Raw genomic sequence first — 19,119 nt, 5'->3', positions numbered from 1 at the left:
ACATAGAAATAATCATTGTTTAGTAAATGAATGTGAGATTTTTTGGTTTTGTCTTGTTTTTAAGAGAGAAAGAACATTTAATTCTAATAATCATACCTTTTGGACATGATTTTTTTAAGTCTTGAAACTTTAGGATTGTTCTCTTTGCGACTGAAAGAACTAGGTTGAGTGTATTGCTAACATACTATGTAGGATAATCGTGTCCATTCTATCTATAGCTGTTCAGGACTTGTACAAAATTCCGATTATATGAAATAATTGTAACAATCACCTAGGATGATGATTCTTTGGCAATTTTTATTGGCATTTTGCAGACGTTTATATACTTAATTTCCATTATTTTGAAACCTTACATTGCCTATATTGCCATGGGAGTATATATTATTTCCTCTCTGAGAAACTTGGCATTTAGAAGGCACATTGCTGAATTGTATTGTCAGATTTTGTGTCATATGCTTTCTCAGTTTTGTACCCATTAAATAAAACAAATTATCTTCATCAATTTGTTTCAGCGAATAGGTCATGGTGATAAAAACCACACCGATGCTGACCGTTCTCCTATTTTTCTCCAGTTTATTGACTGTGTGTGGCAAATGTCAAAACAGGTAAGGAATATGAGGGATGAAAATACATTCAACTTATTGTTTAAATTAAACATTTTAATATAATGATTGGGATTTGACCCCAAAATAATACAGGGTGGAGATAGAGATGAAGCAAGACTGGCCATGTGTGAATAATTGGAGAAGCCAGGTACATGAGTGTTCACTTTTTTATTCCTGCTACTATTGATATATCTGGGATTTTCCCTAATAAAGTCTTAAAAATTAAGTATTTAACTCTGATGTCTCTACTAGTGGAAGATCAGTGGAATTGACAATACCAAGTTGTCGTTTATATACATTTTACACTGACGCTTATATATAGCTGTGTCTGCTATCTCATAATAGCTTAAATAACTAAACTACACCGTACCTGCAGGAGAAGCCAGAAAATCAGCCTGTTTATCTCATTTTCCTCTTTATTGATTTATTTAACACTTAAAGTGCTCGGTCCTATGTAAACTGCTAAAAAAAGAACAACTGTAGTGTGTGTGCAGATTACAGCCTCTGCTGTCCTTCCTAGAGCCCTACAATGTGGCAGCATTCGTTTACTTCTACAGTGTATCTTTCTAATTTTATAAAGTTTCAGTCCCAGTTTTTCATGCTTTGTTTGCTTGTTTTTGTTTAGTTCCCTACAGCTTTTGAATTCAATGAACAATTTTTGATTATAATTTTGGATCATCTGTATAGTTGCCGATTTGGTACTTTCTTATTCAACTGTGAATCTGCTCGAGAAAGACAGGTGAGTTAAAATGCTATTTTTTTTTTTTTTTGATACATTAGGCTTGCCAAAATGTATGTAGTCTGCCATGAAATGTAAAAAATATGATAGCTTGTAAGACACTGTCTTTGACCTCAAAGAGTAGGAATTACATTAAAGGTATGCATTTTGTGTTCTATAAAGGAATACCTGAGGCTGGGTAGCTCACAAAGAAAAGAGGTTTAATTGGCTCACAGTTCCACAGGCTGTACAAGAAGCATAGTGCCAGCATCTGCTTAGTTTCTGGTGAGAGCATCAGGCTGTTTCCACTCATGGCAGAAGGTGAAGGGGAGCCAGTGTGCAGAGATCATACGGTGGAAGAGGAAGCAAGAGAGAGGAGAGAGGGTGTCAGGCTCTTTGTAACAACCCAGCTCTCTAGGTAACTAATATAGAGTGACAACAAACACCTAAGAGAGAGCATCAATCTGTTCATGAGGGACATGTCCTCATGACCCAAACACCTCCCACTAGGCCCCACCTCCAAAATTGGGGATCAGATTTCTTTTTCTTTATTTTTTTTGTTTGTTTGATGTTGTTGTTGTTTGAGACAGGGTTTCACTGTCACCCAGGCTGGGGTACAGTGGCACAATCTTGGCTCACTGCAACCTCCGCCTTCCTGGCTTAAGCAAGATTCTCCCACCTCAGCCTCCTGAGTAGCTGGGACCACAGGTGCACACCACCACAGCCAGCTAATTTTTGTATTTTTAGTAGAGATGGGGTTTTGCCATGTTACCCGGGCTGGTCTCGAACTCCTGAGCTCAAGTGCTCCACCCGCCTCACCCTCCCAAAGTGCTGGGATTACAGGTGTGAGCCACTGCGCCTAGCCTGGCGCTCAGATTTCAACATGAGGTTTGGAGAGAACAAATATTCAAACTATGACAGAGGTTCCCCCAAAAGTAAAAATATAGCTACCACATGATCCAGCACTCCCACTATTGGGTACATATCTAAAGGAAATGAAATCATCATGTCCAAGAGGTTATCTGCAATCTCATGTATATTGGCAGCACTATTCACAGTAGCCAAGATATGGACTCAACCTGTGTCCATCAACAGATGAATAAAGAAAGCATACTACCTATATCCAGTAGACTACTACTCAGCCATAAAAAAGGACATCCCACCATTTGCAACAATATAAGTAAATCTGGAGGACATTATGCCAAGCGAAATAAACCAGGCACAGAAAGACAAATACCACATGATTTCCCTTATGTGTGGAATCTAAGAAAACTTGAACCTATAGTAACAGAGAGTAGAAGGGTAGTTACCAGGGGCTGGGGAAGGAGTAAGGGAAAGACGAACATAGTGGTCAAAAGATACAAACCTTCAGTTATAAGTACTAAAGACCTAATGTGCAGTATGGTAATTATAGTTAATAATAATGTATATTTGAAATTTGCTAAAGTAATAGATCTCAAGTGTTCTCACTGCAAAAAAAAATTGGTAAGTATATGAGGTGACAAATGTTAATTAGCCTGATTGAGGTGATTATTTCATAATGTATACATACATCAAAACATCACATCATATACCTTAAATATATACAATTTTTATTTGTCAGTTGTAAATAATACTGAGGGAAAAACACAATTGTTTCTGGGAAAAGAGGTGAGAGAGAGCACTTTTTTTCATAACCTTGTCAAACTATTTGACTTTTTAAACTATGTGCATATATAAAAATAAAAACAGTAACATGCAAATGAATACAATGTAGTATATAGATTTTGGCATCAAAAAGGTACAACTGAGGTTTTAGGTGGATTCAAAGAAAGGCAAAATTATGCTGTCATTATTCATGAAATGAAATACATATGTTTAAGAAATTTATTTTTCTTTTGAGATGGAGTTTCGCTCTTGTCACCCAGTCCAGAGTGCAGTGGCGTGATCACGGCTCACTGCAACCTCTGCCCCCTCCGGGTTCAAGCAATTCTTCTGCCTCAGCCTCCCAAGTAGCTGGGACTACAGGCGCCTGCCACCACTCCCAGCTAATTTTTGTATTTTTAGTAGAGACGGGGCTTCAGCGTGTTGGCCAGGCTGGTCTCAAACTCCTGACCTCAGGTGATCCGCCTGCCTCAGCCTCCCAAAGTGCTGGGATTACAGGCCATGAGTCACCGTACCCGGCCAAGAAATTTCTTTAGTCACTTATTTTGGGATGCTCTTTTTGGTTTCCAGTTTTAGCTTATTGCTCTTTTCTTATTAAAGTCATTACTAGGAAAAGTTTCAGATTCTACCTTTGGTAATTTTAATTCTTGTATTTTTATTTCCCTAGCTTTGGTGTTTTTTTTTTTTTTTTTTTTTTTCTCTCTAGTTTATGGTCAAAATTTTGTAAACGCCTGCAATAAAAAGCAATGAAAATGTGAATATCTTTATGAGATGGCAACACTAGGCTGAAAAGCTTAGACTTTGTGTAGTCAGTTATCCAGATGTTTTCAAAGATATGGATGTTGACATGATGTAGATTAAACATCTGGATGGTTGATTAAAATAACTGTGTCCAGATGCCTACTGTCAAGTAGACACAGATTAAGATTTCATAGTTCCAACAAATAGAAAAGTTTTAAAAGTCATTGGGATCTTATGATAATTTTTCTTTTCACTGAATTAAAAAGAGTATACCACCCATCTGTTCATAAATGTTTTACCTAGCCAGGAATACTCTTCTTTGGTCAGTGAATTGCGTTTAATGGTACAGTATCCTGCGCCCCTGTCTTCAGGCAGAAATAGTGGCTCTCAAGCTAGGCCATTACCTATGCAAATATCGATAAGTGGCTGCCAAGCACTCACTGGCCCATGAGGCTTTTTGAGCTATTATGGGGATAATGTAAATGTATGATTCAATTTGATGCTGAACTGTATTGCTACAGGCTGCAAAATGGTTTGTGGATTTATGTGTGTTTTTACGTAGGCTTTCCACTTTCTCTCTCTCTCTCTCTCTCTCTCTCTCTGTAGAAGGTTACAGAAAGAACTGTTTCTTTATGGTCACTGATAAACAGTAATAAAGAAAAATTCAAAAACCCCTTCTATACTAAAGAAATCAATCGAGTTTTATATCCAGTTGCCAGTATGCGTCACTTGGAACTCTGGGTGAATTACTACATTAGATGGAACCCCAGGATCAAGCAACAAGTAAGTGAAGCAGCACTGTTAAAAGATAGCAGTGTCAACCGCTTGCCTTAGATAATGTTATTTGGTATGGATTTTTTTTTAACAGCATGAAGAAAAATATCAGACTCTAAAAACACACTTATTGTTAAACTCAACCTTAATTTAAATTTTTTAAAATTACTAAACCATGTGTTTTGATGTTAAGCTGCAATTCTTCTGCCAATGTGATATAATTGTTTACTATAATGCAAGCTGATTTAAAGCTCTAGAAAATTTGAGTTTTCATAGCCAGAGATTTCCTTTTCTCACTTGAAGTAGTTGTTCATTATATAGACATTGTTAGAAAATTCTTTACATTGACTAGACTTAGATGATCCTGTTAAGAAAATGTTTGCTACTCTCATTCAGGTGTTTGCAGTAGGTCAGCTAACATCAGATTGCTTTTCACTGAGGGTATTTACTTCTAAAATAAAGATAATTACTCTGTCAATGGTAGTAAATTCAGTTGGCCATTTATCAAACAAAAATGGAAACAATGAGTTTGAAGTGAAAGACTCTACATTTTGTTAAAGACACACTTGGGCTTTCCATTCTCCCACCTCCACTCCATCCAAAATCAGAAGGAAAAACAGCCTGCAGTACTTCAGTTTATTGATTTGTTCTAAGCATTATAAATATTCAGTATTTGTGATGGTTCTTTGTAAAGGTTTGCACATTTTCCTGCAGTGTGGGTGGTCGACTACCTGTTCTCACAGTTCAGTCTTGCATAAGCACCAGCTTTAATGCCAGAAATAGGCTGGCCACAGCAGGGTCCCATAGCTGTGGCCTCTCTCTCAGATTGTTCATTCCTCTCAGGCAGTTGGCTGCATGCCAGTCTGTGCCCTGCCTCCTCACTGGAGAAGTGCCCATTTCAAGCTGGCACCCTCATTTCAAGGTCTGTGCTACTCGCGTGAAAGGCTTTTGCAATTTGGTAATGGTTGAAATGTGTATTCTTTTGGAAAGTGACAGATTCCAGGGCTTGAGAACATTCACTTGTTTAGTTTGGAATTTGAGAAGCACATGGGAGGAATTTATTTAACAGTAGTTCTAGCATTTTGGAATATCAAGTAAAGAATAAATAATAATCCTTACCGAATTCTAACTGCTTTTACAAGAGATGTGTTCCTTATTAAAAAATATTTTATAGATGAGCACTGTGTTTGTCCTATAAAATAAACCTTTTCCATATTTGTCTGGGCTTGTTTTTAAAATATTGGCAATGAGAAAGTACGGACAGTTTTTGTAGAAGTCCTGTAATCTCTTCTCATGCATTTGTACTTGGAGAAATACTTTAAATTCAAGGAATTTGGAGCAGTTCATTTCTGAATTCCTAAAGGTAATAATGATAATTGTGTGACAGGTCAAGTTTGAGGGTACATCATTAGAAGAACTTATTAGAATATATTTATCCCCCTTAGTCTCATAGATCTTGGCAAGATGGCACTGGCCTGGAGAGGAGTGCTCATTCTCTGGTAGGGGTTTTTACTTCGAGACAGGAATTGGCCTATATTATGATCTATTGGCATGAATTCAGAAAAGAAATAACTTATCCTTTCTATGTGGATTTTCTGAATGTGAAGGATCCTACACACATCTTTATCTCCCTAGGCACTTTGTGTTTTCATCTTCCAAATATTGAATGTTCTCATGCGTCAGGCACTAGGGGGATGCAGAGATTAAGAAGAAACGGTCTCTGCCCATGAGTAGCTCCCAAGCTGGTAGGGGCAGCCAGAAACATAAGCCAATGATTATAATACACAGGGATAAGTGTAAGAATAAAAGTATGAATTAAGTACATTAGGTTTTCTTAAAGATCTGCTTATGTAGAACATTATGTCATACAGAAATAGATTAAATCGCATAGGACTTTTAAAAGTACATAATATAAACCTAAAAGAATGTACTTAACCACTTAAAAGTTAAATTGTTATTCAGTTGTGTGAGCCAGAAGGTATACAAACAATTACCGGCCACCTGTAGTATTCACAGCACTGTCAATGTGGGAAGAGAGAAAAGAATACACAGCCTCGCAATGAGCTGTTAGCCTCAGAGAAGGCAGGATTAGTGTGCTTTTAAAAGCACAAGCCACCAACCCTTGCTGTGACATAAAATCTCAGCAGAGTTTATGGAAAGACCAATGCTTACATTTGAAAAGCTATCAATAAGCAGATCTGGTACTTTTATTTAATACGAGGAAATTACTCAAGTCAAAAGCATAGTCACATTACAAACCTGAGTAGGAATTTCGGCTGCCAGTGAGCATCATATGGTACTCTAGGAACCACTGCATTCCATGTAGCTGTTAATCAGGGTTACACTGGATGTACTGAAATTCTATATAGTGGTAACTGAAGGATGAGATTCAGGACAAATATTAGCAGGTTGACCTGTGCGGCATTTGTTTCAGTCATTTTTGATAGAAAAATTAAAAGGGATATGAATATGAAAATTGTTTGAAGCCTAAAATACTTCCATAATGAGCTGATTGCCTATCTGCTTTTCCATGCCAAGCTGGGACATACTTTATAATTCATTTCCCAAGTGAGAAGTTGAGGTATAATATTTTGTCACTTGGCTTGAAGTTTTCATTTTTTGTTGTCTTTGTATTCTATCACAAATGGACTCTTCTCTTCTTTTACCTCCTCTCAGTGGTTTGTGTTTTTCTGTAGCCCAATAACTTCTATATATTTTATACCCATTACTTGACTGAATTATCTTTTTATTTCTAACAGTTTTTCTGTTTACTCTCTTCAGTTTTCTGATGATACAGTCATGCCATCTGCAAAAATTACTGTTACCTGATTTCTTTTTCTTATCTAATTGCACATGCTCATTGTAATATTCAAGCTGATTCTAAATTATAATACTCATATTTCAAAGGGAGGTTTTAAAAATAGCCACAATTTGGGAGGAGAATATCAAGGAAGAACCTGCCCTGCTATATAGCAAGACTGATTTGGATCAGAGTAGAGCCCAGAAACAGACCTGCGTCGATGTGGAGACTTGGAATAGTAAGAAGGTGGAAATGTAACACATCCCTATGAGTGGAATGTTCAGTAAATGGTGCTGGGACTGGAAATAAAAGTTAACATGTCAAAACAGAACTCCTAATGTTTCCCCCAAAACCACCTCCTCCTGCTATCTTCCCCATTTCAGTTCGTGGTAGCGCCAGCCTAGTCGCCCTGGCCAGGAACCTTAGAGTCATCCTTGACACCTTTCTCTCGCACACGCCATGTCCGATCTGTCAGGAGAGCTTGTTGGGCTCTGCCTTCAAAACACATCTAGAGTCCAAGCACTTCTCACTGAGCCCCCACCACCACGCTGGTGTGTGCTGCCTGCCCTCTCCCGTGTGTGGCAGCGATAGCCTTCTAGCTGGACCCCCTGATGCTACCTTTACTTCTTTCCACTCTTCTCAGCATGGCAGCCAAAGCAGATCATGCCACTCGCCTGCTAGAAACTGGCCAGGTAGCTGCTCACCTCACCCAGAGTCAAGGCACAAGTCCTTACAATGGTCTCTGAAGCCTCGTGTGACCCCCACCCCACCCCTTACCTCTGTGACCTCCTGGCATCCTCACCAACAACTCTTTCTCACATGCTCAGCTTCAGCCAGACTGGCCTCTGCTCTTCCTCAGGCACTCAGGTGTCCACTTGACGCCCTCCTTCATCTCCCTTAAGTCTTTCCCCAAAAGTCACCTCTTCAGTGCAGCTCACTCTGACCATCCAGTTTAGAGTGGAATCCTCTTACCCTGCTCTAGTCTTCTGTAGAATTGATCACGTTCAAACATTCTGTGAAACTCTCAGGATCGTTATGTTCGTTGTTTGTCCGTCTCCCCCTGCTAGAAGATAAAGGCCATAAAAATAGGTATTTGGGCCTCCTTTGTTCACTGGTGAATCCTGAGCACCTAGAACAGTGTCTGGCCCTCAGTTGAATTTTAAGAGAAAAATGGACAAAGGATATTAGCAAGCATCCCACAGCACTTACTGGGTGTTAGGCATTCTACCAAGTGTAATGCTGTATATGCATTTTTGAAAAACTTCCGCTGCCAGGCCACACATTAAAAGTCACAGTGATCATAGGGAGAATGGGATTAAGAGACTTCTGCAATCCTCTGGGCCTTTGTAACCAGAGCACTAATGAAAGCAGCAATCCCAGTAGAAATGTGGGCACGGTTCCATCTCTCCTGCATTTGTACCTGGCTTTAGCTGATTCACGCCTTGGCTGCCTGTAGTGGGTAGAATGGTGTGTTCCCTAAAGGACAGCGACCCACAACCTGTGAATGTGACCATATTTGGAAAAAGGATCTTTGCAATTGTAATTAAGTCTAGGATCTCAAGATGAGATCATCCTAGATTTAGGGTGGGTGGGCCCTAAATCCAGTGACAGATGTCCTCATAAGAGAAAGGAGGGGAAGATTTGAGACCCAGACATAGAGGAGAGAAGGCCATGTGAAAGCAGGCAGAGATTGCAGCGATGCTGCCATAAGCCAAGGAACACCTGGAGCCACTAGAAGCTGGAAGAGGTGAGAAAGAATTCTCCCCTAAAGCCTCCAGAGGGTGTATGGCCCTGCTGACACCCTAATTTGGGGCATCTGCCCTGCAGAACCATCAGAGAATAAATTTCTGTTGTTTTAAAAGCCACGCAAGTTTGTGTTAAATTTTTTAGGGCAACCACATGGCTCATGCTCCCTTCTCTAGGAAACAGGTTCTAGAAAGTGTCTGCTTCTAATAGAGACCATTCTCCTGAACATTAAAAATTGGATCCAGGCCAGATACAGTGGCTCACATCTGCAATCTCTGCACTTTGGTAGGCTTAGGCAGGAGGATCACCTGAGCCCAGAAATTCGAGACCAGCCTAGGCAACATAGTGAGACCCCCCCTCCATCTCTATTAAAAAAAAAAAAAAATGTTTTAAGTAGCCAGGCATGGCAGTGCATGCTTGTAGTCCTAGCTACTTGGCCAGCTGAGGCAGGAGGATCGCCTGAGCCCAGGAGTTCGAGGTTACAGTGTTCAAGATTTTGCTGAGCTATGATGGCACTGCACTGCAGCCTGGCAACAAAGTGAGACCCTGTCTCTTTAAAAAAAAAAACAAACAAAACATAATAAACCGCAGCATTCTTCATCAGTGCATTGTCTTCACAGCTTCCTTGTTGGTGCGCACAGCTTCAGCAAATAGTTCAACACAGTAGAAAGCAGGATGGTTCCGGAAACCACTACGTGTGGAAGGCACTTCTGTAGACACTCCGCTTTTTTCTTTTTTTCTTTTTTTTTCTTCTAAAAAAAAGGGTGGGGGGGATACATGTGCAGAACGTGCAGGTTTGTTACATAGGTATACGTGTGCCATGGTGGTTTGCTGCACCTATTGATCCATCCTCTAAGTTCCCTCCCCTCACCCCCCACTCCCCAACAGGCCCTGGTGTGTGTGCTCCCCTCTCTATGTCCATGTGTTCTCAATGTTCAGCTCCCACTTATGAGTGAGAACATGCAGTGTTTGGTTTTCTGTTGCTGTGTTAGTTTGATGAGGATGATGGCTTCCAGCTTCATCCATGTCCCTGCAAAGGACATGATCTCATTCCTTTTTATGGCTGCATAGTATTCCATGGTGTATATGTACCACATTTTCTTTATCCAGTCTATCACTGATGGGCATTTGGGTTGGTTCTGTGTCTTTGCTATTGTAAATAGTGCTGCAGTAAACATGTGTGCATGTGTCTTTATAGTAGAATGATTTATATTCTTTGGGTATAATGGGATTGCTGGGTCTAATGGTATTTCTGGTTCTAGATCCTTGAGGAATCTCTACACTATCTTCCACAATGGTTGAACTAATTTACACTCCCACCAACAGTGTAAAAGTGTTCCTGTTTCTCCACAGCCTCGCCAGCATCTATCATTTCCTGACTTTTTAATAATCGCCATTCTGACTGGCATGAGATGGTATCTCATTGTGGTTTTGATTTGCGTTTCTCTGATGATCAGTGATGATGACCTTTTTTTCATACCTTTGTTGGCTGCATGTATGTCTTCTTTTGAGAAGTGTCTGTTCATATCCTTTGCCTACTTTCTGATGGGGTTATCCTTTTTTTTTGTAAATATGTTTAAGTTCCTTGTACATTGTGGATATTAGACCTTTGTCAGATGAGTAGGTTGCAAAAATTTTCTCTTATTCTGTAGGTTGCCTGTTCACTCTGATGCTAGTTTCTTTTGCTGTGCAGAAGCTCTTTAGTTTCATTAGATCCCATTTGTCAATTTGGGCTTTTGTTGCCATTGCTTTTGGTGTTTTTGTCATGAAGTCTTTGCCCACGCCTATGTCCTGAATGGTATTGCCTAGGTTTTCTTCTAGGGTTTTCATGGTTTAGGGTTTTACATTAAGGTCTTCATATATTGCTTAAGCTTTCTAGAAAGTGCTTGCTCCTGATCCCTTCAAAACATTAACTTTCTGGAGTACTGTTCTGTTGTATATCTTGACCTGGGTGTGATTACCTAAATGTATACGTATGTCAAGATTCACTGAGCTGAACATCTGAAGATTTTGCACTGTGTGTGGTTTATATCTCAGTACAAAACTTTTAAAACTTAACATGCTGGGAGAATCACGTTGTGCTCCAGCCTGACTTCTGCCTTTGTATCAACATCAATCCCTTGTTTACTCATCAGAGTAGTCACCATTGTAGCAAAACAGATGCTATTAACTCACTTCACTCACACAATGCCATGTGAGGGCTGTGCTGTTTTGATTCCCATTTTACAGATAGGGAAATGGAGGCACACAGAGGGTGAGGGGGCAAACCCAGCATTCATACCCAAGGTGGAGCATAGCAGAGCCGCTATGGCTGTCAGCCGTGTATTCAGATGGGCAATAAGCACATGAAAAGATGTTCTAGCAGAGCAATACAAACGAAAACTACCGTGACATACCATGTCACAGCCCTCAAATTGGAAAAAATAATAATAATTGTATGCTCCCAAGTTGTAGTGAGAATGCAGAACAATGGGAACTGCCAGGTATCACCAGCAGGAGCCTCTCTGCAGGCAATTTGGCAGCATCTGGTGAGGTTGAAAAGACCATATTTTACTTCTCAGCAGTTCCACCCCTAGGAAAATTCCTTAGAGAAACACTTTCATGTGGGCTTGAGGAGATGTGTACAAGGATACTCAGTCAGCATTGCACACACTACCGAGGAGCCCTGGAAATCACTCATTACCCATCAGCCTGGGAAGGGGTGGAGAAACTGGTTTACTCCTTCAATGCAACTTGACAAGGATGAAATTCAGAAAACATGTTGGGTCAAAATGTCAATTGATAAATACCAGATGGTACCAGTGATGTAAACTTTGATAAAACACAAAGTAATACTGTATTTTGTTGCTGGATACTCACAGGAAAAGTGTCACAAATCTGCACAAAAAGGAAGGTCACATGGCAACTTGAGAAGAGTTGTCCCTCAGAGTGAAAGAGGACAGTGGGCCTGGGACAGGCAACACAGGAGACTGGAGCTGTGTCTAGGCTGATAAATTTTAAAAGATGGTGACACGTGTGAGGAAATGTGTACTTTAGGTATTTCTTGGTGAACAAATAGTACTTGGGTGTTTAGTACTCTGTGTTGTACTTTCCTGTATGTGTCAATGAGGCAGTAGTTAAGGAAAGTATGTATTACGGTAAACTTTGAGTAAAGGGCTTATTTACAAATCAGCAGTCACAGCAGATAGGTGGAACACGTGAGTTCTCGTGACGTGCCTGGCGTAAAGTGTAACTCAAGTCTCGGGTTCTCTCCAGCAGCCGAATCCAGTGGAGCAGCGTTACATGGAGCTCTTAGCCTTACGCGACGAATACATAAAGCGGCTTGAGGAACTGCAGCTCGCCAACTCTGCCAAGCTTTCTGATCCCCCAACTTCACCTTCCAGTCCTTCGCAAATGATGCCCCATGTGCAAACTCACTTCTGAGGGGAACCCTGGCACTGCATTAGAGCTCGAAATAAAGGCGATAGCTGACTTTCATTTGGGGCATTTGTAAAAAGTAGATTAAAATATTTGCCTCCATGTAGAACTTGAACTAACATAATCTTAAACTCTTGAATATGTGCCTTCTAGAATACATATTACAAGAAAACTACAGGGTCCACACGGCAATCAGAAGAAAGGAGCTGAGATGAGGTTTTGGAAAACCTGACACCTTTAAGAAGCGGTTTTTGAAAGACAAAATTTAGATTTAATTTATGTCTTGAGAAATACTATATATACAATATATATTTTGTGGGCTTAATTGAAACAACATTATTTTTAAATGAAAGGGGAAATATGTTCATGGAATGGATTTTCCTGAAGCTGCTTAGCAGTTGCTTTGGATTATCTAAAATGAATCCAAATGTGAAAGATGCATGTTACTGCCAAAACCAAATTGAGCTCAGCTTCCTAGGCATTACCCAAAAGCAAGGTGTTTAAGTAATTGCCAGCTTTTATACCGTCATAAGTGGTGACTTAAGGAGAAATAGCTGTATAGATGAGTTTTTCATTATTTGGAAATTTCGGGGTAGAAAATGTTTTCCCCTAATTTTCCAGAGAAGCCTATTTTTATATTTTTAAAAAACTGACAGGGCCCAGTTAAATATGATTTGCTTTTTTAAAATTTGCCAGCTTTATTTTCTAAATTCTTTCATGAGCTTGCCTAAAATTCGGAATGGTTTTCGGGTTGTGGCAAACCCCAAAGAGAGCACTGTCCAAGGATGTCGGGAGCATCCTGCTGCTTAGGGGGATGTTTGCGCAAATGTTGCTCTAGTCAGTCCAGCTCATCTGCCACAATGTAGGGCTACCGCCTTGGATGCATGAGCTCCTGCTGGAGCATCATCCTTAGAAATCAGTGCCCCAGATGTACATGTGTTGAGCGTACTCTTGAAAGTATTGTGTTTATGCATTTCAATTTCAATGGTGTTGGCTTCCCCTCCCCACCCCACGCGTGCATAAAAACTGGTTCTACAAATTTTTACTTGAAGTACCAGGCCGTTTGCTTTTTCAGGTTGTTTTGTTTTATAGTATTAAGTGAAATTTTAAATGCACAGTTCTATTTGCTATCTGAACTAATTCATTTATTAAGTATATTTGTAAAAGCTAAGGCTCGAGTTAAAACAAGTGTTTTACAATGATTTGTAAAGGACTATTTATAACTAATATGGTTTTGTTTTCAATGAATTAAGAAAGATTAAATATATCTTTGTAAATTATTTTATGTCATAGTTTAATTGGTCTACCAAGTAAGACATCTCAAATACAGTAGTATAATGTATGAATTTTGTAAGTATAAGAAATTTTATTAGACATTCTCTTTTTGTAAATGCTGTAAATATTTCATAAGTTAACAAAGTGTCACTCCATAAAAAGAAAGCTAATACTAATAGCCTAAAAGATTTTGTGAAATTTCTTGAAAACTTTTTAATGGCAATAATGACTAAAGACCTGCTGTAATAAATGTGTAACTGAAACCTAACACTGTTTTCAGGGCTGTGAGTGTGTATGTGTTGGAAGTGTGCATGGTAGCCATCTGATTTCTCTGCCCGGGTCTGCTTCATGTACTTTTTATCTCACCGGCAACCTTGCAGGGCTCTCCCAAAATTTCAGCAAGATTGGGCATTTAAGTGTATTAAACAGTGCAGATTTTAAGAGTCACAGCTGTCTGTGAGGATGGCTTTTGCAAAAGTGAACGTGCAAAACTTCAGGCTCTGAATAGGGAACACAGCAGTTGATAGTAAGGGATGCGAAGATGCTGGTTAAATAAGCCATAGTTGACGTCTCGTTAGGTAAGAATTTTTAAAATTGTTCAAACAAGGCCGGGCGCGGTGGCTCACGCTTGTAATCCCAGCACTGTGGGAGGCCGAGGCGGGCGGATCACGAGGTCAGGAGATCGAGACCACGGTGAAACCCCGTCTCTACTAAAAATACAAAAAATTAGCCGGGCGCGGTGGCGGGCGCCTGTAGTCCCAGCTACTCGGAGAGGCTGAGGCAGGAGAATGGCGTGAACGCGGGGGGCGGAGCTTGGGGAGCGCGAAGATCCCCCCACCGCCCCCCCCCGGGGGAACAACAGAGAGCCACTCCGTCTCAAAAAAAAAAAAAAAAAAAAAAAAAATTGTTCAAACAATATTGCCAGTTGGAGATTATGTCGTTTACATATGTACGTTCTAAGAATCCTGAATAGTTATAGCAGTCAACTAAAATTGACCATTTTTTGGCAATCAGAATAGATCACGTCCAACAGAGCTTAAAGAAAAAAAATCAGAATGGGACTCTTAAATGACTAAGTGTATCTTTCATAACGACGAGTATTCGAAGTGCTTTGTGAAGTCCTTCCTCAGACACTGCCTCATTGAACCCTCACTAGGACCTTATGAGCTAGGGGGCATTCTGTTACCCCTATTTCTCGACTGAGGAGAATGCTGTTGTTCCAGGTGTCCACCGACATGCCCCACGTCCTACAGCACCACCACAAGTTCATACTGGTGTTAGCCTGAAGTCTACATTTGAGTTCCCACTGAGTGGCCTGAGATCTGCCTTCTTCATTGAAATTGAAAGAACCTCTCTTCCTGGGACAATTCTTCAAATAATTCGGAATCATATATTTTTTATTGTAGGTTTTGTTTCTAAATATAGTCATAACACTTTCTGACCTGTTTTTGATAATGCAGCAAGGCTTATCCTTTTGCTTTTTTGGAGGGAATAATATTCAAAAAGTCTCAGAATAAGCTGAATAGTATCTTATCACTTGCATAATGCAGATCTATGGTGTCATTCAGACAACTCTTGTGGCATTTGGGTGCATTAGGCAAAAGCAGGACTGTATAAATGGAAAATTCTTAATGTGGGAATTTATTAAAGAGTGTATACAGCTGTTACTGGAGGATGCACCCACTGGTGGCCATTAAAGCAAAAGAGGGGACACCCGAGAGAAATGGGAAATGTATGCAGTGCACACTCCACAAACAAGAAGAATAGCACATTTGCAGAAAAGCGTTACAGGGTTGAACTACATTTCAGTTGAATTTTTTAGGTTTACAGAACCACTAAAAGTATGAAGCTAGAATACCAATATTTGAAGTAGTCTGACATGCCAAACTTCATTGGTAGATTTAAAGTTAAGGGGTTGTTACCAAGGTCTTCCTTCCATATTGAACATACTTGGACGAGGAAAGGGTAGTAAAATGCAGTATTCTCACTTTCTTATGAGGCTTAGATTCAGACATGGATTAGTTCTTATTTGCAATTTCTCCTTTAAAATCAAAGGTGATAACGTATTTCAAACACATAAAGTGGCTCAATGCTTAGACACGACCATTAAGCCTTAGCAGTTTGTTTCTCCGGCTTTTGAGAGCGCTGCTTATTCATTTACAGTGGTTCTGAAATTGTTTCACAGTGGCTTCCATGCAAATTATAAAAGTTGCTTACATTTTATGAACTCTGTATCACAAAGCTATATTAGAACCCTGGATGGGATGTGTGGAAACCAGGGTTCTCATCGGCACCAGCACTGACTTGTGGCCCTATTTGCTGAAGGAAAGATGTGAGTGAAGTCCTCCTAGCTCCCAGATGCTACAGATATGGAGAAGGCCTCAGCCTCCATCTGCTCAGTGAGGGTGTGGGCTGCACGTTCTCAAAGTTTCCTTACAATTCAAACAGCCCTTCTCAGAAATGCAGTTTTAATGACATTTCATGCAGAGATTCACCTTTTTACTTTTTTTAAATTTGTGACTGACACATTGTAATTGTACGTACTTATGAGGTAAAATGTGATGTCTCTATGTATATAAGCCAGGCGCAGAAAAACAAACACTTTATGGCCTCACTTAGATGTGGAATCTTAAAAAGTTGATCTCATAGTAATAGAGAATAGAATAGAATAGTTACCAGAGACTAAGGAGGGTAGTGGGGAAGAGGGTACCAGGAGAAGTTGGTCAATGGGTGCAAAGTTACAGTTAGAGAAGAATAAGTTTTGTTCTTATTCTCAAAAATGTTCTCAAAATGTGTTCTCAAAAATGCATTTTAATCACTTGTGCATGTAAAATATTTATCACACATGATGGCATTTGCCTCATGAGTTTCCTGTTTCTGCTGTAAGAAATCCTCACAAACTTAGTGATTTATTATCTTACGACACAAATGCATTGTCTTAAAATTCTAGAGGTCAAAAGTCTGAGATGGGTCTCACGGTTAAAATCAAGATGTTGGCAAGGCTATGTTCCTTCTGGAAGCTCTAGGGAAGAATTCTTTTCCTTGCTTTTTCCAGCTTCTCGTGGCCACCTGCCTTCCTTGATGCCACGGCCTCTCCCTCCATCTCTAAAGCCAGCAGCAGAACATCTTCAAGTCTCTGACTCTCTTTTTGCCTCCCTCTTTGACTGTTAAGGACCTTTGTGATACCCTGGGCCCATCCGTATAGCCTAGGGTAATCTACCTGTCTCAGGGTCAGCTAAGTGGCAATCTTAATTCCTTCTTGTCTTGTAACATATTCACGGGTTCTGGGCATTGGGCTGTGGGCAACTTGTGTGTGGGGGTGCATTATGGTGCCTACCACACCTCAGTTCCTTTAGCTTTGGATGGTCAGAGAGTATGCAAGGTGAGAAGTAGACACTGCTAGGCTTTCCTATTACAAGCTATGCAATTATAATTAGGTAAATGACTAGTTCATTTCCGTATATCTCAGACAAAATTTACACTTACAGTTTCCTTTAGTTTTATTCTCTATTTCTATTGTTGCTTCTATCCAAAGCCCCAGACCATGTACTTCAACTCCCTTGGTCTCTAAATGGAAGAAAGGGAGCTATTAATTTGGGCCGTATGTGCCAAACACTGTACTATTTAGCCTCCCCATAACCTTATACAATTGATCATAATTTTTTGGTCATTTTACAAATGAGAGAGGCTCAGAGCCAGAAGTATTTTTTATTTAAAGTAAGATCACTTCAACAAATATTTTCTATTATAACACAGACCCGTGCCAGCTGTTGAAATACAAATAAATAAAACAGTAGGCTCCTTCAAGGAGCATCTGGGCTAGTGGGAAGACAATCCAGTTAACCAGTAATTTCCAAGCAGGGTGCTGCCTGCAAAGATAGAGACAGATGGCGGGCTTCTGGGCCGGCATAGGGAACTAGGGAGGAACTTCTTGGCAATATTGTCAGAACTGAGCCTTGGAAGCTAAGTAGACATGCAAGGCTGGTTTAACATATAAATCAATGTAATATACCACATTAAGACAATGAAAGATAAAAACCATAAAATCATCTCAATTGATGTGGAAAACCATTTCACAAAGTTTAGCATCCTTTCTTTTATGATAAAAACTCTTGATAGTTTATATTTAAAAAGTTTATCAACATAATAAAAGCCATTTATGAAAAACCCACAGCTAACATAGTCAATGGGGAACAATTGAAGGCTTTTTCCCTAAGATCCAGTACAAGGCAAGGAAGCTCACTCTTGCCACTTCTATTCAACATAGTACACAGTGCCAGGTGCAGTGGCTCATGCCTGTAATCCCAACACTTTGGGAGACCGAGGCAAGGAGATCACTTGAGGCTAGGAGTTGGAGACCAACCTGGGCAATATAGCAAGACCATGTCTGTACTTAAAAAAAAAAGCCAGGTATGGTGGTGTGTACCTGTAGCCCCAGCTACTCAGGAGGCTGAGGCAGGAATTTGAGGCTGAGCCCAGGAATCTGCTTGAGCCCAGGAATTTGAGGCTGCAGTGAGCTATGATTGCACCACTGCATTACAGCCTGAATGACAGAGCAATTTCAGAGACTGCACCCTGTCTCTGAAAACAAAAACAAAACATAGAAGAACTGGCAAGAGCAATCAGACAAGAAAACTAAAAGGCATACAAATCAGAAAGTAAGTGAAATTATCTCTGTTTTTATTTTTCTTTGAGGCAGGGTCTCGCTTTGTCACCTAGACTGGAGTGCAGCAGCATAATCATAGCACACTGCAGCCTTGGCCTCCTGGGCACAAACAATCCTCCTGCCTCAGCCCCTCGAGTAGCTGGGACTACAGGCATGCACTACCAAGCCCAGCTAATTTTTTTGTATTTTTTGTAGAGACGGGGTTTCACTATGTTACCCATGCTGGTCTCAAACTCCTGAAGTGGTCTGCCCACCTCAGCCTCATAAAGTGCTGGGATTACAGGCGTGAGCCACTGTGCCTGCCCCAAAATTATCTCTATTTGGAGATGACATGATCCTATATGTAGGAAACCCCAAAGACTCCACACACAAAAAAGCTGTTAGAACTAATAGATGAATTCAGTGGAGTTTTAGGATAGAAAAATGAATGTACAAAAACCGGTTGCATTTCTGTACACAAATAACAACCTATCCAAAAAAGAGATCAAGGAAAAATCCCATTTACAATGGCATCAGAAAGAACAGGATGCTTAGGAATAAATTTTGCCAAGAAGGCGAAAGCTCTGAACACTGAAAACTGTAAAATTCTAATAAAAAGAAATTGAAGAAGACACAAATAAATGGAAAGATATCCCATGCTCATGGATTGAAAGAATTAATATTATTAAAAAGGCTCATACTACCCAAGGCAATATACAGATTCAACACTATCCCTAGCATAATGGAATACTAC

At 40.0% G+C, this 19,119-nt stretch overlaps 1 protein-coding gene across 9 annotated transcripts in view; it reads left to right on the top strand.

Moving 5' to 3' along the window:
• The window catches only part of MTM1 (myotubularin 1), a 125,568-nt gene extending 111,580 nt beyond the window's left edge, over positions 1 to 13,988 (top strand). For 7 of the 9 annotated variants that reach the window (XM_058441594.1, XM_058441598.1, XM_032757787.2 and 4 more), the window contains 4 exons: positions 513 to 605; positions 1,231 to 1,344; positions 4,315 to 4,491; positions 12,284 to 13,988. In XM_058441594.1, the coding sequence (XP_058297577.1) occupies positions 513 to 605; positions 1,231 to 1,344; positions 4,315 to 4,491; positions 12,284 to 12,451 (552 nt within the window). In that variant the 3' untranslated portion in view covers positions 12,452 to 13,988. The remainder of the gene's footprint in view (positions 1 to 512; positions 606 to 1,230; positions 1,345 to 4,314; positions 4,492 to 12,283) is intronic. The other 2 variants (XM_032757788.2, XM_058441593.1) reach the window with 1 other exon arrangement.
• Positions 13,989 to 19,119: the final 5,131 nt, after the last annotated feature.

This window comes from Hylobates moloch, unplaced genomic scaffold (genome assembly GCF_009828535.3).
Source record: "Hylobates moloch isolate HMO894 unplaced genomic scaffold, HMol_V3 SCAFFOLD_7, whole genome shotgun sequence".
Lineage (NCBI taxonomy): Eukaryota > Metazoa > Chordata > Mammalia > Primates > Hylobatidae > Hylobates > Hylobates moloch.
The sequence above is the reverse complement of the archived record's forward strand: the minus strand, read 5'-3'. Positions and strand labels throughout refer to the sequence as shown.